Source organism: Microchirus variegatus (genome assembly GCF_963457635.1).
Source record: "Microchirus variegatus genome assembly, chromosome: 4".
Lineage (NCBI taxonomy): Eukaryota > Metazoa > Chordata > Actinopteri > Pleuronectiformes > Soleidae > Microchirus > Microchirus variegatus.
In genome coordinates this window covers 27,371,745-27,395,158 of record NC_139805.1, presented here as the reverse complement: position 1 = coordinate 27,395,158, position 23,414 = coordinate 27,371,745, and the positions used below count along the sequence as shown (strand labels likewise).

The window sequence follows — 23,414 nt, the reverse complement described above, 5'->3', positions numbered from 1 at the left end:
TATGACATTGCGGTCGAAGACATAGTATAGTATGACGTTTTGGTCAAATTTTGGGCTAAAAAAAGAATTTTAATTATTTTTTTCGATTTTGGACGACATAGTATAGTATGACGTTTTTGTCAAATTTTGAACAAAATTTTTTTTTCAAAAAAGTGGTCAGATTTTGGACGAAATAGTGTAGTATGACATTGAGGGGAAAGACACAGTATAGTATGACGCTTTTGGCACATTTTGGACAATTCTTTTTTTTTTAATGAATTTTCAGTATTTGGACGACATAGTATAGTATGACGTTTTGGTCAAATTTTGGATTTAATGTTTTTTTTCAAAAAAATGGCCAGATTTCAGACGCATAGTGTAGTATGACATTAGGGTTGACGACATAGCGTGTATCACAATTTAGCTCAGTTGGTAGAGCACCCATCCTACCCCATATGTGGAGGCGAAGTCCTCACCATAGCTGACCTAGGTTCAAATTCTGCACCAAGCAGCTGTTCCCCACCCGTTTGCTCTCTGTTTCCTGGCTCTCTCCATTATACTACCCATTAAAAAGGCAAAAACGTCCCAAAAAATGTTGCCCAATTTTGGACGACATAGTATAGTATGACGTTTTTGTCAAATTTTGGACCAACATTTTTTTTTCAAAAAAATGGTCAGATTTTGGACGAAATAGTGTAGTATGACATTGCGGTCGACGACATAGTATTGTATGACGTTTTTGTCACATTTTGAGGTAAAAAAAAGATTTAAACATTTTTTTTTTCAGATTTTGGACGAAATAGTGTAGTATGACATTGAGGTCGAGGACGTTTTGGTAACATTTTGGATCAAAAACTTTTTTTCAAAAAAATTGTCAAATGTTGGACGACATAGTATGGTATGACGTTTTTGTCAAATTTTGGACAAATTGTTTTTTTTTCAAAAAAACGACATAGTATAGTATGACATTTTTGTCATTTTTTGGAGCAAAAAAAAATTGTCACACCTCTGCATTTTAGTATCAACTCAACTGTCTTGGAACCTCACCAGAGCAGAAATCAAAAAAGCTCCAGGTACCTGGTTCTTACCCTCATGGAAAAGCAAAAAAAGGCAAAAAAAAAAAAAAAAGTAGTCAAACTGATCAGAGTCTGGCTAGAACTGTATAATGGAAAAGCATCATCATTTCTGAACATACGACTGGTGAGAAATAGTTTTTAGTGTTTACTCCACAGTTGATGCTCCAGTTTTATGTGCCTGCTACTGGAATCAGTTCCTTAATGTCCAGTCAGGCCCCTTTTCTACTGGACATCCATCAAACTCGCACAGATGATGAGTAAGACGAAAGGACACCAACATTAACTATACATAGACACCTGCGACTAATATTTACACATGGCTCCACCAGATAAACAGTTGCCTAATTGCACTATTCCACAGCTCATAAAGACTCCCTGTGTCCATTAAGGCGAGGTAATTAGTCGTAATCTGCATCATTAAAGACAAAAAGAATAGCATAATCATTTATGAATACTCAATCAGAGGATAATTACCTTGTCTTGATCTACATCTTAGGGCTTGATAGATGCATAAACAAATAAGCAAATAGTGGAACAATCAAAACAGCTGGTGGAGGGTCTTTCTACTCAGGCTCAAGAACAACAGCCATACAACCTTCACACTAGTTCAACATTAATAACCCCCAAAAATGTGCCTTTTTAATTACTGTTGCACTTTTGTTTTGCTGTCAAAGCTTCTCTTTTGTGTCTATCTATCTATCTATCTATCTATCTATCTATCTATCTATCTATCTATCTATCTATCTATCTATCTATCTATCTATCTCAGACATATTGTTTTATTGTCCATGTATTGAAATGACGAGCATTATTAAGCGACAAGCAGGTTGTCTCGATGCACTCGATCATTTGTCAAGCAAAAAAAGAGTAATGTCAGTACTGTATTAGTAGGATACCTAATTGAAGAATGACATAATGGATGGAATATAAAGTGATGTCACTGGAGGTTCCAAACTCTCAGAAATTAGTCAGTCCGGAAAATATAACTTTTGCTAAAACTTTGAATCTAAAACATACAGAAAATACAGTACTTGAATAATGAAGAGGGTTTAATGGATTGAGCTTCAGATTGTTGTTAAATTGAAAATGTAAGATTTTCTTCTTTTTGACCTTGAACCAAATAAATGCCATTTAAAGTTGTTGTTGTTGTATGTTTTTTTAATGAAACATGTCTAAATTGCGGGACTACTCGTATTATCTTGTTTCATCAAGGACAGTCATTTGGAGTTTTCGCAGCTGCTCGACAAAAGCTTAGCCTCGAGTCTCTCCTGTCCCACAAGAGAAAAAGCCATGTTTAAAAATATTATAACATTTATATGTCATGTATTCTTAGTTTGTTATGACTTCCTTTCTTTTTTGATATATGATAATTCAAGATTTATGAACAATCAGGGCCTAAAGAAGTTTTATTACATTTATATGGAGATAGATATGTGCTGTTTTAACTGAACTTCATTTGACATTATGAGAAGGAGGACGTTAAATCATGCACCGCCACAAAAATGTCAGGGATAAAGACAATAAAGTCCGAGACTCCAGCTCCAGTTTCTTGGAGAGAGGTGTGTCTGAACATTAGCTTCTATAATTGTTGGCCTAGAATTTGTTTTTGGCGATCCATCTTCGTAAAGTAGACAAAAACACTCCTGGCCCATAAAAGCTGCATGCCGTGCAGTTGCTAATTTAGAGCTATAGCACCTTTTTCATCCCAACTCGAGTGCTGCCCACAGAGAAGAGGATAATTGCATAGGCACAATCACCAAGTGGCTACCGCCACACACACTAACACACAACACTATACAGTACAGACTTTACACTGGTCGGGTTTTTGACCTGAGCGAATGGGATTAATGTGTTCAATCTTGGGTCAAATTACTTTGCAATGCCTTTGCTTCTGATCAGAATTGGATGGAACACAAGACTCAGGTGAACACACTGACTTCTCCTTCTTCTTCTTCGTAGCAAATCACTGGACGCATGTGATGAACATTACGGCTGCGGCGCTTTCATGAGACAACATTGAGACACGTAGCTCTTTTTGGGAATTCACAAGAGCTGCACATGTCTCGCAACAAAAAGTAACAGTGAAAATTACCTTTTTTTTCACAGTTTCAACCTTTATATCTGTCGCATATGTCACAATCACCGCCCATCCTGTTCCTGTTTCAAAGTAAAAGCACTCTCGTGTTTCCGTTCCCTCATTCAATCCACTTTTTTTCCACAAAGCTACACTATCTATCTATCTATCTATCTATCTATCTATCTATCTATCTATCTATCTATCTATCTATCTATCTATCTATCTATCTATCGGTATATCAAAATCCGCTTCATACCGAAGATTCCTGGTATATACTGTAGATATTGAAAATCTTAATGATTTCCAATGGCAAACTTACATAGCTGAAGCTATACAGACACCATATCTATAAGCAGTCTATCTATCTATCTATCTATCTATCTATCTATCTATCTATCTATCTATCTATCTATCTATCTATCCACAATAACGAATGTGCCGCTTCCTGGTATATCAACATCTTAATGATTTTCAATGGCAAATTTACATAGCTATACAGACACAATATCTATAAGCAGTTAATACCTATCCCTAACTTTAACCTAACCACAATTCACATTTTATGCCTAAACCTAACCAGTTCCTCAGAATTAAGGTTCTGCTTCATTGGGATCAGGTTTTGGAGCTCTGACATGGTGAGTGTTTTTGCCTGAAAATGTCCTACAGAGGTAACACGTACAAGTACAGACACACAATGGTGACACAGAGGTGAAAAAAGCACCACCACAATGCAGGAAAAAGCACTGGCAATGGAAGTGGTGTTAATCCCCCCTTTTTTTTTATTGGATTAGAAAGTCTCAAGTGTACCTGCTAATTTGAATGTGAAAGAGGCATTTGTTGGCTTATTGGTAACTGTGTGATGCATGGAAATGAAAGCAGCAACACAAACACACAATACAGAGACGTACACATGACTGTCTGCCTGTCCACCACCTACACACACACACACACACACACACACACCACCACCTCCTCCACCCAGATGGTCCGTTCAAGCGACAGAGCTGCGAAACACTGAGGCCACAGAGCATCAGTCCAAGAGATTCTGACTTCCCAGTGGAGCTTTTAATGTGAGCAACAACGGCCCACAGCCACTGCGTATGATGCTATGTGCCAGAGAGGAAGACAGACAGACAGACAGAGGGAGACAGGCTGAGAGGAAGACAGGGGGAAAAAAAACGAGGTGCTTATAGAGAGACAGAGACAGATCAGAAGCAGGGACACAGCTCCCCACAGTGGAGCTGAAATGTACAGTCGGCCAAACCCTGAGATCATTAAAAAATAAATAAATGTAAAGGCATCACCGCATACAGAGCTTTGTTTAAGCTACAATTTATATAGTAATTCCACTTCTGCTCCTCCATGATCATTTTCACATCAACAATATGATCCACAAAGCTTTGGAGAATATCTGTGACGTACTGTACTGTTATTATATTGATTTGTGTTGTGTCACGGGAGTGACATGTTCACAATTCAGCGCACCTCACGAGCGCTGTGCTGCACACGGTGTAATTAGAGAATGGGGTCGACAAGGGCAAACGGGGTGAAGACGGCTAATCAACTCTCTGAGTCACTTTCCATCTGTAATCAGAGAAACGGCGAGAGGCAGAGAACGGCACGCAGATTAAATTGATTAGGAATTAAAATCCCAGACCAAATATGTGTCACGAGAAGTTAATTACAATTAAATATATCTTTTTTTTTTCCTTTTTTGTTTAATACAAATCCTGCCTTGATTTTCATTGTCTCATCAAACACATTTCTCATTCTTCTTGACCTCTGTGAGCAAACTTTACTCAAAGAACAGTATGTGATGAACACAGTGAATGATGTGGACAAAGACAAAGACATTTTCACCTGATTTTGGAGCGTCTGATGTCATGGGACTTGACCCCGCTCCTGGTCAGGGATTCCAGTTCATCCCGAAAGGTCTAGACTCACCAGTCAAGTTTCAACTCGATGTGGACCTGGTGTTGGACCCAGTTGCAGCAGTTGTGTTGAAATAGAAAAGACTTTACCACAAACTGTTGCAAAGAACTTTGAGGCACACTGTCGCTACAGCTGAAATAAAGGGAAAGTATGAGAAACTGCAATCCTTACAGCCACAGCAGGACAGTGTGAGTATACTGAGTCCCTGGAAATAGTTTCATTAGAGACCACGTACAATATTAAACATCCATGTTCAACACTACACACAGTCCTCGTGGGTCTGTGTGTAGAAGTGTGCACTTAATGAGCAAAGTCATGCCGATATATAGAGATAGTTCATCATCTATTAAGTATGCATGAGCTGCATTAGGACTGAGGTCTTCCCACGGTGAAAATGCAGTAAACTAACCTGTTTTGTCTGCTGCCATTTCAAGTATTTGTAAATGGGGCTTTCTAATCCAACAGATTGGTTGGTAAGTAATCCCTTTTATACTTAACTATATTTCTGGGGTGAAGGTAAGGTTTTTACATTGTCTGTACAATCCTTGTAGAGATATCATAATCAAATTGATGTTAAAATTAGTGCTGGGCACGCTAACGGCGTTACCGCTAACGCATGACGTGCTACCATGAGGACTGACCGCACATGACTCCCGATTGTTAAAATGAATCTCTAAATTAACGCAGTTTTTCGTGCCACGGCACCGAAGTCCATGCACCAATTACCAGTTAGCTCTGTTAGCTCCTTTAGCTTCGCTTAGCGCACCTACAGTCAAACTGGAGCGGTCTGTTTATTAAAGGAAAAGAGCAGCGCTACAAATAACCAGCGTACCTGTGTACTGCGTATGTGTGCCTCTGTTTTTAAAGTTTAGCGTTACTTTATAGACTTATTTTAACGTAAACATGACGTCAATCGCATCCTTTCTCGGTCACGTGTTACCGTGACGACTGACCAGAAAAAGTCACGGGTGACATCATGTTTACATGACTCCCGATTGTTAAAATGAGTCTCTAAATTAACGAAGTTTTTCGTGCCACGGCACCGGAGTCAATGCACCGTACCAGTTAGCTCTGTTAGCTGCGTTTGCTCCTTTGGCTTCGGTTGGCGCGCCTACATGACGTCAATCGCATCCTTTTCCGGTCAGTTGATGCTGTTAATGTTGCTAACGTGCCCAACACTAGTTAAAATACATTATTTGATGTTTTAAATGAGTTTATACTAATTTAAATCTTAACACACGTGGACCACATAGTGGCGGCATAGTGGCTAGCATTGTTGCCTTGCAGCAAAAGGACTAGCTGTGTGCCTGCTGCTATTTCATTACTGAATGAAATAGGCATAGGCTAACATTTGCTCCCCATTAGTGTATTTGTGAATTGCTGTATTTACTGTCTGCAAAATAATTTTACCCTTGGGTACCAATAAAGAAACCTTGAAAAAGACCCCAAATGTGCGACCCATTCCATTCTCTGTGTTCAATGGTTTCTCCTAACACACTCCAAAAAACACGCTGAGGTTAATTGGACGCTCTAAATTGACCTTGTGTGAGTGAATGGTTGTTCCACTCCATATGGTGGCCCCGTGGTGGACAGGGGGGCCGCCTTTCGCCCATCGTCAGCTGGGATTGGCCCTCATGTGGAAGATAAAGTGTTAGACGAATGAATGAATGAACACACACATATGAGAAATCAAGGCTGCATTTACAATGTAAATAACAAGGTGCGACTGCTTTTTACAGGGAAGTTTAATCACTATGCTGTGTATCTCCCTCCAATGGCCTTCACCCGCATCTAATATTCATGGTTTATGTAAATGAGCGTTTGTATTTGCAGTTTTAATTATGAAGGTCTCATAAGTAAAGGTGAGTTGTTTGAGGCAGACGTTACTTTCTGAACAGATGCTGTCCTCCCCACCATCCACGACTGTTGTGTGACATTCACATTGCACAGTCTGTCTCACACACACACACACACACATGCAGACAGAGAGGGGGGGAAAAAAATGTCCTTCAGCAACTTGTACACAGATTAAAAAAAGATTCAAATCTGAATGCTCTGGGGTAAATGGAAGGCTTCCAAATTACTCCTCTGAAAAAAGTGCGAAATGTAAAATAATCTTACTACTTTTTCACCTTTACAACTTTCCATCCCACTGCCTCAGGACCTCGTGATATCCTCCACGCTGAGCATCTGAACAAATAAAATTGCAGATCGCCACTTTCATTGATTTTCGAGTGCTTTACTGAGCTTAGTTACATCGCTGGTGTTCCCAGTCCAAAAAAAATGACCCCCATAGGAAATTAATGGGTAAGACTGCATTATGTTCAGTCTACCCTGTAGATGTAAAAATCTATCATATCTTACAACTCCCATATGTAAAGCCTTTTTTTTTGTCTCCCCCTTGTCCTAATTATACTCCGAACACAATGTGGTCTCTCTCTGTTCTCGGTGTAATCACCACAGTTCCACGTGTTCCACGCTTCTGAGGCTGGCTTTACACGACAACGCTCCCTGGTGAAACCGACAAACTATTTTATCAGATGTGCCTTTCGTTTAGACGGCGACGGCGTTTTTTGGGGCTTAAAAACGCAAAGAAATTGGGTTCATTTCTTTGCGTTTGGGTTACCCTTCAGAGTGGAAATCTTAAAAACGCTCCGCCGTCGCGTTCCTGTCTAAAGGGTTGAAAACGCAAAAGTGTGCTCTGAGCTGCTCACGCTGGCGTGTACGCGTTGACGTCAGATCCATGTGCAGTACAGACAAACATGTCGGATAATATACACTAAATTGGCTCATGCTTTAAGTATAAAGAAAATGTAGCGGTGACTTGTGTTTGTTTTGCGTTCGTACACAAGAGCGGTTTAAAAAATACTGCTCTCGCATTGGACTGCGAGGACAGAAATACCCGGGATCGGTCAAGGAACAATGGAGAAAGGTTAATAAAGCTGTAATGGTTATGAATACATTTCTTATCACTTCATGCACATAAATGCTGAGGGGAAGAAAAAAAAATAATCTGTTTTTTTTTAAGCCCTAACCAGGTGCTTCCTGAGCCTACAACAAAAAATAAATAAATCACTAAACCTTAGCCTTTACAAAAACCAGGATATTGTTCCGTCAGAGCGTCCACAAGGGATCGGAACACTAACGTGGAAATGCACGACATGTAAACAACACAATTGTGGTTCAGAAGACTAAGTTGTTTCCCCCAAGGTCACCCTCTCTCTAACTTCAGGTATTTGAACACTGATTTGAGTTTAGAATACAACTAACTCCACTTTTCACTTTGTCACGATGTGCAGTGTGCATACAATGACGAGCACCTGCCTCCATTAATTATTCACATCAAGACAAAGCTATAAATATAGCATCGGCTCATTATCGCTGTATAATGATGAGCATGTTTGCAATTTGCTGCATATTTAAACACTTGAGCAGACAAAGGCTATAACATTAGTATTCTTTTGGAGTATTGCTGCTAAAAAAAAAAAAATAATAATAATGTGGTGAATGTAGAAACCAATATTCAGACTCCGTGAACTCCTGGCTGCTGCAAATGAGCAAATAAACTATCGCTATCTGCATCGTGAACTGTGGCTGCTTGGCATGGCTGCACTGACCTGGATTTTGATATTGTGTTTCACTAAGCTTGATCATTTGAAAAAAAAATATATATATTTTTATATTAGGAGAGAGAAAAGTGCTTTTTTGGACCTCGGCCAAGGCCATTAGTTTCAAATTATAATCTTTTTTTCCCCTTTTTTGTTGTCCATTTAAGGCAATGATTTGTTCAGCGGGCAAGTGCTGACTTGCAACTCTGTTTAATGTACCCTGTTATTTGATTTTACTGGACCCCCATCACGTGATCGAGGCTCTTTCGTGGCCATATAAAGAAATTAATTAATAGTACACCAACTACTATGAGCAATGCATACAGAAAATAATCAATATTCATTGGAACAAATATTGCCTTTGGACATTATCCAGTTGCAATGTGAATTGCACTTTATCCCTTAGAACGCTTCTTTTTGCCATTACTATGTTTAAACATGTGCAATATAGTTTTTTATATCCTTTTTTTCCAGCACAAACTATAGGCAATCTGATGAAAAACTATATAAACACACTTGAGCAAAAACTACTCAAAATGTTTAAAATCGGATTGAATTTGGGAAATTTGGAAATACGTCAACATACAAAGTTCGCTTGGCTCGTTTTCATGAACCATAATAAAAAGTCTATTTTGTGACTTCTGCAGAATTATTACTACTTTATATCACAACTAAAAATATGTGCTATAAAAGCCTGAATATGTGACCTATAAACACCCCCCCCCCCCAGGATGTCCATATAAGGAGTTGTGTATTATTCCCACCAATTTATTTAATATAAACCCTAATATGCTGTTACAGTACAACATAAGAGAGAGTGTCAAACACATTACTGCAGGAATGCTCGTGCAAAATGGAGATTAGATCTTTTTTTTTTTTTTTTTTTAAATCGGCACAGTGACATCAGTCAAGTCTGAAACCGGTTGACCCGCTCAGTGCCCTGTGGTTGTAAGCATAAAATACGTTTGATGGTATCAGAGCATCAGCTCAGATGTTTGAGTCGATCAATCTGGGGAGTAATGGAATTTGTAATCCCCTCACACCTGTGAAAATATCCTCTACCTCTGTCTGTCCAATATATTAACCAGCCACGTTATATAAACTGCGTGCAGTAGTCATTAAACACGGACGAGTGCGCGAGCGGCGGATAAACACGCGCGCAGCCGGACAATGTCAACAGTCCCTTGACAAACAACATGTTATTGAGTCGCGACAGCTGAGAAACGGCCGCATTGTTAAGCGATAGCTACGGCAGATCTGTTTGCAGCTGCAGCCACGGTGATGGATTCCACTCGGAGAAAGTGTGCGTCTGACAGGTTTTGTGGCGAGCGAGCGTCATCCTCTCAACATCTCCACTGGGGTCATTAGAGATGCAAATCCCAGTCGCAGATGCGTTTTATGACACCTGTTCTTGTTTTTTTCAAGTGTCCCATTGAGGACTTGCAAATCAAGACGGGAAAACGAGAGGTGGGCGGACAGGTAGGCCCCCGCTCAGCTGTCAGCATTGTCCCTTGTATCCATTAACACCCCCCCCCACACCTACTTTTTCCTCCCCATCACTGCTCTGCCATTTGTGCTTCCATCAGTCATTTTCATGGCCCCATCCCTTCTCGCTGTCTCTCCCTCTCGATGAAAGAGCAGCCCTGCGACTGCTCGACACTCAAGCATCTGCTTTCTTCTGACACGCTAGCCGTCTCCCTGGGGGAGTTCTGCTGCTTGCCAGGGTTCGGCGAGAACTGGGTCAAACAGCTCAATAGCTCCTCGTTTCAGAAGTCTGGGTTCATGCTAATCATATACGGTCACCGTAAACATGTTGAGGAAATACTAAAACATAACCGGAGGTAAACAGTGCAACCTTGATCTGAGTGCATGTAAGAGACGCATTTTTATGCCTCAAACTGACACACGCCTCAAGAATGTTCTGTCCAAGGCCGAACAGAAACCAGCAACGGTAATGGCTCTTTACAATTATACAGCTCTAGCACCACTCGACTCTACTCGGTTGGGGTATCAGGCACGTCGTTTTCCATTATTCTGTAGTACCTCCTCTATGTGGGCTTGGTTGACGTCATTTTTTTTTTACATACACCCAGCTCTCTCTGAAAACTCTCCAAACTGGTACTCCACAAAATCACGACTCCGAAAAAAGGTTTCAGATCTCCAAGCAAAATCACTTGAATTATCTCAAAAGGCTGATTCGGTCCACGAGGATCAATCAGTTCAGACAAACAAATCCAAAAAGGGCAAGGCAAAGGCGGAAGTCTAAAAAAAAAAACAGGAAAACAGATCACGGTGAAGTGCAAGAAAGCTGGGACGTTTGACGCGGAGGTACAAAGACCAACTGGCACAGATGGGGAAAGGGAACACAGTGATATATATACACAAGACATAGGTGAATCTAATGAGGGGCGGGGCAGAACATCAAGACTGGAGGGAAAACACACAGGGACAGGAAGTGAAAGGTAAGGTTCACAATACAACAGGAAACATGACAACGTCTGCACCTCAGTTAACCTTTTGGTATCGGTACCAAAAAAAAACAATGTAATTTTTTTTTTTTTTTTTTGGAAACTCGACATCTTGACTTTGAAACTCGAGATTTAAATTGTTTTTTTTTTAATCTGGTTTTGAACAATTGTTCTGTTGTCAAGTCAATTGGGTAAATGTATCAAGATGACTGAAGTTATGTCTGGTTTAAGTCAAACTTCTGAGTCCAAATTTGTCCATATTTGTTAATATCAGTGACGATAATGAACAAGACGAGAGGCCAAGACTAAAAAGGTTCCAAGTCAGCGATCCAACATTGAATCATAATTGTGCATTACACAGGTTTAAACATGTCATAGTTTCTGGTTTCTGGCACCACATTCACCTGGAAGTACACAAAGTGAATGAAAAAAAAAACAAGAAACAATTCATTTTGTTTCTTCTCCTCGTGTAAATATCACTAATTAAGTTAAACCAAGGCTTCAGTCATTGTCACTGACTAAAGAAAGTGCTCAAAATCCAAACTGGAGCCAAACCAATGCTCAGTCCTACAGCAGTAATATCTGGCCCACGTTAGTCACAGCTGTGCTTCTCTGTCTCCATCTGCTTTGCTTTGTAAACTAATGATTTGCTTAAATCATGGCTCAAAGCATAAGAGGGTTGTTTTTTTTTAAGTCTCAAGAGTGTTTTGTTGTTGCTCGCTTCAGAAAATACATTACAAGAAGCAACAAATCAGGGATTTTCAGCCAAAAAAAACACAAAACAATGAATAATATAAAAAGTAAAGAACGAAAGATGAGGTTTTAGCAGACCTTCAGCCTACCTGTATTACAACTTAGCATGTATGGGCTTGTACCTGTAAAGGTAGGGAGGGAGGTACGGCACGTTCAGGGAAGTTCAAGAGTGTGTGTCGTTGAGGACGTCCTCTGCCGTTACGGAACATACTTCAGTCTGTTTTGGCAACAGGACACACATGTTGTAAGTATGTGCTCCAAATTGGCTTTTACACGCTAAGATTTTCTTTGCAGTTTCTGGCAGTGAGCATTTTCATATTGTTGATCATGAATGTTTTGCCTCCCCTCGGGTTTGCCGTGCTCCTCAGTTAATGACTGACTCTTTTTTTTATTGATCTCGCCCCAGACACAAAGCGTGTTACTAAAATACAACTGGCATATGTTTTGCAGCCGGTTGTCTGTGAGCAGCGAGTGTTTCTGATGGGACTCCTGTGATCTGTGCAGCGTCTCTGTGCTGTGTTTCTTCTGTGCTGCTCGTTTTGCCTCCAGCACGCTTTTTTCTCTCCCATCCCTAAGAAAACATGAAGAAAAAAAGAGGTCCAAAGAGGAGCCAGAATTCTTTGAGCTGTGTGCAATGTCTTCTGCGCTCTCTGTGATGCAATCGGAGAAATGAGTGGCTGCATTATGATACGCTCCTTCTGATGCCTTGTCCCTTTACTTCTGACGGACTTTTGGATAATGCATGGTTTTAAAAAGTTCCACTATCGCAGCTGTCAAAACTTTTTCTTCAAGGAGTTTTCATGAACTACTATTGAGCCGATTGGATTTTGACATCAGTGCTGACATCAAACTGTTTTAAGGCTCAAGTTCAGTTAACCCTTAGTGCTCAATTGCCATGGGAATAATACACAACTCCTTATATGGACATCCTGGGGGTGTATGTGTTTATAGGTCACATATTCAGGCTTTACAGTATGCAATTGTTCTGTCTTCTTATGTGTTGTTGAGTCAGTTATGATTCATTGTATATCACATTTGTAGTAGGGATATAAAGTAGCAATAATTGTGCACAAATTCAATCAGATTTTAAAGATTTTGAGTACTTTTCGCTCAGATGTGTTTTTATATTTGGTTAAAAAAAATATATATATATAGTTTATCAGATTGTCAAGGTTGTGCTAAAAAAAAGATATACTACACCTTTATATTGCACATTCTAATGGCCTCTGGAGAACATACACTAGTACTTACATTTTCAAAATTCCACGTATATGATCTGGAAAATGTAAATAACAGTGATAAAGTGGAAAAACACAGCTACTACAATTGCAAACACAAAAGCACAAACACATTTTTTAACGTTTTCTGATATTTTATGGACGAAGCGATTACTTGATTAATCGTAAACATGATTGACAGATTAATCTCGCAACTCGTTAGTTGCAGCCCTAATAGGCTTTTCTACAATCGCAGCATCACGTGATCCCTTTTATAATAGTGCAAACATATTTATTCACTCTGTTATCTGGAATTTAAAAGGAATTCTATGTCTGTTGTTGAGTCAGTTGAGTCCTTACCCTTGAAAGGTTTGTGCAGCCACGAACACACACACACACACACACACACACTAGCCTCTCTCCGTTGTCCTCAGTCAGTCGGACAGCTGTCACAGCAGAAAAGAAATGAGTTTGACACTCAGTTGGTAGAGTGGGTTTGGTGGACTGTGCTGCCTGTGGCAGTCAGGTGCTGATGACTGGTGGAGGTGGAGGTGAGTTCAGTGCTCCTGGCTCAGTGTTATAATATCACAATGTATGTGCAGTGCTGTGTGCTTGGGAAATTCAGTGATATTTGGCATTTTGAACGGAGAAAGTCAGTCTTATATACAGTAGTTAAAGCTTTACGACGTGCGTATGTTATGGTCAAGCATGTCTTGAATAAAATTGGTGTTTTATTTAGACCTTTTTTAATTAACTATTTAATGCAAGATCGAAGTCACACACATTACCCCCCAAATAAGTCTGTTATTTTAACACTTAGTGCTCATGAACCCATGGTGAATTGACGAGGGAATAATACAGAACTCCTTACATGGACATCCTGGGGATGTGTGTTTATAGGTCACATATTCAGGCTTTAAATAATGCAATGTTGTGTCAAAGCTATGGTTCATTTGATATCACATTATGCGTCGTGATAAAGTAGCAATAACTGTGCAGAAGTCACAAAAGTGTGCTTTTGTTCGTAAAAACGAGCCAAGCGAACTTTGAACTGTGACGTATTTCACAAATTTCACAAATTTAGTATTAGTATAGTAGTTTATATAGTCGGTGATTTTTTTTTTTCATCAGATTGTCTAGGTTGTACGGAGCCCCCGAAATGACATGAAAAAAAAATGACAAGAAAAAAAAATTATATTTGTGTTTCAAAGTCGAGATCTCGAGTTTCCCAAAAACTTTGAAAAAAACTTTTTTTTTTAAATTTTTTTAAATTTTTCTTCATATTTTGTTTTTTTTTTAAACTCGAGATTTCAAATTGTTTTTTTTTCTCATGTCACTTTGGGGTCTCTGTAAGGTTGTGCTGAAAAAAAGGATAAAAGAAACTCTATGTTGCACATTCTTATAACATCTGTACATACTGTACTGTATGTTTTAACAGTAATGAGAAAAAAGCAGCAACAAATGCTCTGTGTTCTCAGGGTTAACCCTGTAAGACCCACGGTTGTAAATTTACAACGTTAACTTTAGCCATCCCAAAAAACAATCTGTTATATTTTATCTGTTTTTTTACCACATGTACATAGTCATTGGGTCTTAGTGTTCAGTCTAACAATGTTAGTTGATGTTACATTTGTTTATAAGTTCCATTTTATGGCCATGAACGCACACAACTTTTCAAGATTTCCTCCGAACAAAATCTCTTTGTTTCATTGGACTGGATTCATCAAATTAAAGTAAGTAAAATGTCTTTTATTTTTTTTGGATGTTATTATAATGTGTAGAGCATGTACATATTTAGTTATTGTGGAATAGATGCATCAAATTTCATTTAGAGCTTGTTACATATTTGTTGTAATTTTACAACACTGGGTCTTGGTGGTAGCAAAAATATCAGGCTTGTTTCAATGGACACAAACAGGTGATATTCACTCCACTACATCACTGCCTGAAACAGAGGTTTTTCTTTATACATGAACAGTATACATTACATACATTATACCCTTGTGTTGTGTTCTGGTCAAATTTGACTGTTTTTAAAGTTTTATGTCTAAAAAAATACATAGTTAATTTGATCAGACTGAGCTAAAATCCCATGTCTTTGTCCACAAAGAGGATATCAACAGACAATTCAGTTCTGGGAAAGGTGTAAATGTTCCTGAATGTGGGGTTTGGATGTAAGTGGGGGTTTGCATGTTTTTATTTTAGTATGATAAGTAGAGACCATAGACTCAGACAATTACATTTACATTTAGGGCATTTAGCAGATACTTTAGTCCAAAGTGACTTACAATCAGCAGACAGTATTGTCTGCCTTGAAAGCATTTCTACCCAGAGGACTTGGTTCACCATCCTATATATTCCTTCAGATTATGTACTACTATATAAAAAGCATATTTATACATGTTAATTCATTGCTTTTTTTCCAGAATGCCCCCAGCAAGAGCCGTGATACAGTGTGCAGGATGTGATTGATATCATCCAAACTGGAGAGAGTGAAGTTGAGATGGAACTCAATGACACTGATGAGGTGATGAAGACTCAGATGAAGATGTCTGTCAACAAGTGGACAAAGTAAACCAACCACCATGGACTGTCCAGCTGATAATTACGTGGACATCGAGCCAAAAACACACAAACACATCATGCACCGTGACAGGTGTCGCTGGCCGAAGAAATATTTCATCAGTCCCAACACTGATTTTTCTTGTCTGGATTTCATCTTCAGGCAAAGAGAGTCCAGCAACACAGACAGTGACATCATGAAGCCTCTGAATGCTCAGAAGAGACCATCCAAGAGATGTGCACACCTGTTATTGGATGAACACAAGGACATGAAGACAGGGAGAGGATGCTGCAATAAAGGATTCACCAACACACAATGCAGCAAGTGTAATGTTCACCTTTGCTTTTCAGAGGACAAGAACTGTTTTTAGGACTTTCACTAACAATGAAAGTTTGTCATGAAATGAAAAAAGGATTGAAGAAGTTGCTAGAAAAAGCTTAAAGTTTATTTATTTATGTATTTATTTTTAATAAATGATTTCATAAAAATATGACTAATGTGTGATTATTTTTAAATGTTATATACATTTATGGAGCTAAGTAAGCAATCAAACTTGCAAATAAACCCTTAGTTGTTGTGAATTGTTGTTCAGACAAAGTGAGTAAAAACACAGAAATTCTGCTACCACCAAAGCCCAATGTTGTAAAATTACAACGTTTCTCTAAAAACTTCCATAAACATTTTTTTTCCAAAAACTCTTTGATTTCTACATCAAAGGCCTCCTACAACAACATCTGAATGGTCAAATAATTTTTTTTTTAGGTTTTTCTTAATTTGGGTCTTTCAGGGTTAATGATGCACACATACAGTGTTTACTCTATTTCCTGGTTTGATTTTCCAACCATTTTTCTACCACTTTATCCTCCACATGAGGGTCACGGCCAATCTCAGCGGGGTGAGTTTGCTCGTCCATCGCATGGGGACACATATAGACACAAACAACCATCCGCTCTCTCACACCTACGGTCAATCTACAGTGACCGATTCTTGGACTGTGGGAGGAAGCAGGATTTTCATAAAGATATCGATTAATAATCCGTATAGTACTACTGTGCATGTAGTCGTTAGAAGTCAACCACCCTTGATTTTCCACGTAATTACAACTGACAGATTGTTGGCCCCCGATGATAAACAGAGGCTTAAATTACATGTTACGAGTACGAGCCGTCAACAGTATCCCCCGCTTGGCCGCTCGCTGCCGGCTTTGGCCTTGGCTGTCAAGTCAAAAGAGCTGTCCACGCTGACAGCAGGCTGATTTAGTTTGTTTTGTTGCTTGCGCGTAAAGCCAATAACAACATTATTTACATGTCTTACAGCTTGAAATCACCGTGGAATACAATATGTGTGTTTCAAGAGATTTCTGGCAATTAATCACAACTTAAAAAAAAGATTTACACACGTCTCCATAAATACTGAGGCGGGGCAGCACCTGCCAGCTTATAATGCATATTTATATATATACGCCTCAGAGAATATGGACAGCATCTCTTACACATTTGAGCCTGAGAGTCTGTCAGCGCGGGCGCTCCCTTCTCTATTTACTCCCCGCGGCTCTTTTCAACATATTCACCTGCTGTAAATCCCCGTGCCACATTCAGCTACCGCCGCTGATCGTTAAAATCCAATCTAATTTAGTTGTTTTGCTCCAAAAAGAAGTGGAGTAACGGCAAGTAAGGTGACGTGCTCACATAAATCGAACGGTTTGTAGACACAGTTACAATTAGATTCACAGGGAAAAATAAGAAACCAAGGACCGCAGAATATTAAATCATGTTAGAGCAGCAATTTAAGATTATTTTCGCCATGGATTTAATCTGTGTATTAATTTCTTCATGAATCGTTTAGTCCATAAAATGTCAGAAAATGTCAAAAAACAAAACAAAACTGGAAAACCTGGAAATGACAGCAAACAATGTCCACAAAGCAAAATGAATCAGTTTAAATGATTTCTTTATGTGGAGCAACGGAACAAAGAAAATATTCACATTTAAGAAGCTAAAACAATCACAAATCTTGTTTTAATCATGAAAAAAAAGCTTCAAACCGATTACTTGATTCTCAAAATAGTTGATGATTAATTTAGTTTCAGCTCTAAATCATGTAAAATCCACTATGGGGGCCTAATATAATGAGTACAAGCAAAATAATTTACGACAACACTGGAAAGTAAATGAGCGTCTTTGGTAATAATGAAGTGTTTTAAAAAGTGTGCAGTGTTACCTCAATATTAAATGTTGTGTCAGTACTGACAATCTCTTTATATATATACAGTACTTTATAATATATAATACAAATATTGCACTAGGGATAATTCAACAGGATAAAAAGAAGCGTCTGTCGTTGTCTTTCCAACTTCAAATAGACTTTTTTTTAAATGTTTTTTTGGTGTTGCAGACAGTATTGACAATTATACTCATATTACACATTCACAACAAAAAGCAGCCCTAAGTTCATCAGCTTTCTAACTTTGGGTTTGAGAGCTGACAGTTTCCTTCTGCTGCTGCTGCTGCTGTTGGAAATGAAAGCGTTGAGCCTGAAGCTAAGAAGCAAAGTTCTGCTTTGGAAAAGAAAACAATAAAGAGAGAAAAAGACGCGGCGAAGGCTGCTGCTTCTTCTTCTTCTTCTTCTTCTTCTTCTTCTTCTCAGAGGCGAAAACAACAGCAAAGTTCTCTCTGAGCTTTGTCTCGACTATTGACAACTTTTACAGTCCACACAGAAAAGATGACTCACTGTTGGTATTCTGTAAATAGAGCTGAGTTACATTATTCATCTCTCTATAGTCCTTGTTCATATACATTATAACGTCATTATGAGTAAAATAACTGACATTTTTAATGTAAGTGTCGTCAAGAGGAATTTAAACCTTTTAATATCTAAGCCTCAAAATGTCCGTCTGGACTTTTGTTTGTTGTTGCTCATTTTAACCATACAGCTACGGAAGTGCATTGCATTCATTTGGGGAAAAAAACAAAAAACAACAAATTTTTTTAAGTAAGTAATTAATTTTTTGGTTGTTTTTTAAAAATACTATTTTTTTTCTGTTTTTCTGACAATTTAGTTTTTTCCTGTTGTTCTGAGTAATTATTTTCTGTTTTCCGGAATAAATCGTTAAAAAAAAAATTATCAGAATAACAGAAATAACTACTCTTTCTGTTACTACTATTTTTTTTTCCAAGTGAATGCAATGCGCTTCTGTATAAAAGGGACAGAAATTATCCTGGAAGTACATTTTTCCAGAATAACATTCAATATCTTGCAGCTATTTACAAGTTACTGCACTTTAAAATAGTGTATTAACAACTTTAAAATGAAGAAAAACACTAAATTTGACATTTGAACAGCATAAAACACATTTAAAATAACATTTGTTTGACTTTTTGTATCAATGAATGTCTAAAAAATGCAAACTATGTACAAGCGTTTGTTTCCCAACTCTTTCCTCTCTGGTGACAAAGACGCTCATTCGCCACCTTCCTGCAACAGCGCGGTTGAAATTACCGTAATAACCACACATCGGCTTTGACGTGCATCTTATCAGCTTTTAGAAACCGTTTATTTTGCAAACCGTTGCGTAATTATGGTAATGCTGATGCGTCGTCTGCGATGCGCTTGGTGTTACGTCTGAGCTACAGTGGCGGAGAAAAACGAAACCTAAATGAGCTTGGTATTTTGAATTTGAGTGTAGTGACCGTTTTTTGGCCACATTCTTACATACGGTGCCTTTAATTATCTGACCTGTTTTCAGAAGATGTATCATGTTTTTGTTGTGTTTCTTTGCTCTACAGGGCTGCTGTAAATGGTGTCATGGCCTGGGGAGAGTCACTCGACCAGCTGCTGGAGTGTAAAAGTGAGTCAGCTTATGGATTTACTTCCCTCACTCTCTTGTCAAAGCTGCCTCAATTCTCTGTCCCCTTTTGCTATTCTGTGCTGCTCCAGCTCCTGCACCTCATTTCAAATGGTTCTCAGGCTTCTCGAGGAGGAGGGTGAAGGATGTTTTCTTCCTGCGAGTTCATCAAATCCATTTGGAGATGTATTTAAAGGCGGATGACACTCACACAGATAGGGGGGGGGTTGGGGGGGCTTGCGTGTGCTGCCAATGTAGATCATTTTCATTTATAAAAGGTGGTGCTCACTTCCACCTGACCACATTCTCTCTTTCTCCTTCTGTTTGAGAATGACCCCCTCCCTCCCTCCCTCCCTCTCTATTTCTGCCATTACTTTACTCAAATGAATTCTGCTGATCTGTAATATTTCACCCCGTTGTCTCCGGCGTCAAGATTAACTGTCCTGCGGGAAGATAAATTTCGCCCCTGCGTGGCAGTTGTTCCATTTCCCTTTTGTTAGAAATGCTGTGTCACGCATGACAAATAGGTAAACAGTTGAGGAGGGGCGGGGGGGGGGGCAAAAATAAATTGTTGTGGCGCGTGGCAGATGCAATCTGACGGCGTTTACTGTACAGTGCGTCCCGTGTGATTTTTTTTATTTTATTTTTTCTAAAGAGTCGACTGTGTTGTGATTAAGGGCTCAGATGTGGAGCCAAAGTGATTTGTCGCAGAACCTCTGGACGTATTTTGTTTCCTGTCAATTACTGTCAGAGCGCCACCTGGGGATTTATGTAAAAGCGATTTGTGTGAATAACGCCGGCGCTCGCAGTTTGCCTGTTTTCCGATTGCGCTCTTTGAAGACGTGCTAAGTATTTTACACCTGGGTGAGAGTCACACGTTCTCTGAATGAGCCTGTAACAAAAGGTAAGGAAGGGAGGTGTGTGAGGGGAAGATAAGAAACATACAGTAGGTGTGTGTGTGTGTGTGTGTGTGTGTGTGTGTGTGTGTGTGTGTAATTGTGTGATACTGTGAGAGTGCACATCGGGATGCAGGGTTTTGTCGATGGAGGTTTTGAAGTGAAAATGGCCCCTCTAGACAACCACACGTACAAACCTGGCAGTTTGCTAAAAGAAGTCTGTAAACAAAGATGATGCAACAAACAAAAGTGAGGGATGTGAGAGAAAGATTAGTGAAATGCATCAACATTTGGCGTTTAGACTGCAGCACGGATCAGATTAGGCACAGCATCAGCATCAGAATCTCCATCTTCCTGAGCAACCGTGCACATTATGTATGGCAAGTGGTCTGCGTCTGTGTGTCCATATTGACGTCGTCTAGTCTCGTCTTCCAAGTGGATTTCTATCGTCACGCCACAGAAAAACAAGTGGTCTAAACAGAATAAACAAAATTGACAACAGAAATCTTTGCCTCAAATGGTAACGCTGAGCCTCTTCGTTAAAGGTACCTCCAATTAATGGATCTACACTACCGTTCAAAGGTTTGGGCTCACCTATACAATTTTTGTTGTGTTCTCCATTAAAAGTCACACATTTATTCATCAAAAGAGTTGCAAAATGAATAGAAAATATAGTCAAGACATTGACAAGGTTAGAAATAGAACCAGCAAAACAGTTTTCAGCTGTGCTGACATCATTGCACGAGGGTTTTCAAGGCTTTTCTAATCATCAATAGTCTTCTAACGCGATTAGCAAACAATGTACCATTAGAACACTGGAAATGGGCCTCTATACACCTATGTACATATTCCAGTAAAAACCAGACGTTTGCAGCTAGAATAGTCGTTTACCTCATTAACAATGTATAGAGTATTTCTGATTAATTTAATGTTATATTCATTGACAAAAAAGTGCTTTTCCTTCAAAAAATAAGGACATTTCTAAGTGACCCCAAACTTTTGAACGGTAGTGTACGCAAATGTGTTGTTGTGGAAGTTTGAGACACGCTGTGAGGGAGGCAGAACCCCCTCTACTTCAAATTTATACCATAAATACCATATGGTGTCAGCACTGGGGGCTTTTATTCTGGAAAAAAAGAAGCAACGTTTAATGTTGTATCCGTGTGTTTGACTTCCTGTTCCGCTTGCGATAAAATCCTGCTGTATTGAAGCGTTTGCGTTGCCTCATCCGTGAATCCCAGGGAAAGACCCTTGGAAAACCAATCAGAGCCAATAAAATGTTCAGATTGAAATGGACCTGTATGCACATAATGTTGTGTAGAAATAGAATTTCATTCAATTTAAACACACAGTCAAATTCCTTAAATGTAACCGGCAATAAATACGGATTCTTTTTCTGATTCTGATTTAAAAAATCTGATCAGAATCACATTTGGAAACCGCCTCCTTATGTGTTTCGAATCAGATCTCATGTGTTTTGTAGCTGTCCAGACTGCTCAGTGTTTGGTCTTTGTGAAGAGAAACGATCCAGTATTATGCATCATTAGCTAAATTAACTCGTCCAATAATCACCAAAACTTACGCACTGCAGCTTTAAATAAGTCCTTAAACAATAGTTGCATTAATCTGTATATTTTCACTGGAAAATAATTCTCGTTTTTTTCTCGGGAAAATCACAACCATATAAGTGAAATATGCAGTAAGACGAGAAAGAATATTTCGCTCTCCTCTTTCCTCATTTCATTATTCCCCTCCCTTCACCTCACTGTGATTCACCTTCTGCAGAACATTTTACGAGGAAACTCTTCGCTCTTCTCTGTGTGCAGCAGGCCAGCTGGTGTTTGAGAACTTCCTGAAGACAGAATACAGTGAGGAGAACCTTTCCTTTTGGCTGACCTGCCAGAACTACAAGAAAATCACCAGCGAGGCAGAAATGACGGACGCCGCCAACGGGATCTACGCAGAGTTCGTCGGCGTAGATGCTCTGAAACAGGTACGACGTGAAACGACACAAACTGCTGGTCTTCTTGTCCCTGTCACTTCAAAAAGCCAAACACAGTTTTTTTCTTATATTACACTTCTCGCTCCTAATGTTTATAGTATCTGCCAAAATGAAAACGAGTCATGGGTGAAATAATAAAAAATTTCTGTTTTCTGAACCCAGATAAATATTGACTGTGCGACAAGAGAAGAAATCAGCCGGAATCTCTCCCGGCCGGGCCCGGATTGCTTTGACAGCGCGCAGAGACTGATATACGGCCTGATGGAAAATGACTGTTATCCACGATTTCTGAAATCCCAAATCTACCAAGCTCTCCTGGAACAGGCGGAGCGGGCAATGAAAGCAACTTGAGGAAATACAGACAGACAGACCGACCAAAACCGACGCCGTCTCCGAATGATTGACTCCGCTCTTCTGTGGACTCTCCTTAGAATTTCACTTCTAACACAAAAACGGCTCGTGAAATGAAGCAGAAGTGAAAAGGAGATGCTGAGCTGACGGCGCGGGGATCGACAGGATCGTATAGTCAGACATTATCTAAATAATGTATGAAGCGGGCTGCTTTTTGATCGCCTCACATTGCACACAGACACCTACGATTCAGTCGAACGGCTGACATCATGTTGGGAAAAGTCTGACGTTTCAGGGGGGGAAGTGAGCGTAATTTGCAGACACCGACCCCGACGAGTCCGTCGTAACCCCCGTGTTTTAAAAATTGATCTCATGGAGAAAACACATCAATCTAAATCTAGAAAAAACAACACGTTTATATCTTTTGGATCAGTGATGCAGCTGCTATGGCTGCTTACGATGATGCCATTTAAAGGTGCATTATGTAATAAATCTAAAGCAACTGGCCATAAAATGGGTAACGCTTTCTTTAACAGTCCCCTAATTACCAGGTATTTACCTGGTAAATTCATGGTAACACCAAAGTGTTACTAGGTAATTACCAATGGTAATAAGAAAGTAAATACAGTGAAACTGTTGCCAAAATAC

General features: G+C 39.3%; 1 protein-coding gene across 1 annotated transcript in view; it reads left to right on the top strand.

Annotated features, from left to right (window-relative positions):
• The window catches only part of LOC310926171 (regulator of G-protein signaling 21-like), a gene marked incomplete at both ends in the record, with an annotated part of 161,261 nt that extends 138,495 nt beyond the window's left edge, over positions 1 to 22,766 (top strand). Inside the window, 3 exons of the mRNA XM_083888272.1 lie at positions 19,459 to 19,520; positions 22,240 to 22,406; positions 22,578 to 22,766. Coding sequence (XP_083744398.1) covers positions 19,459 to 19,520; positions 22,240 to 22,406; positions 22,578 to 22,766 — 418 coding nt within the window. The remainder of the gene's footprint in view (positions 1 to 19,458; positions 19,521 to 22,239; positions 22,407 to 22,577) is intronic.
• Positions 22,767 to 23,414: the final 648 nt, after the last annotated feature.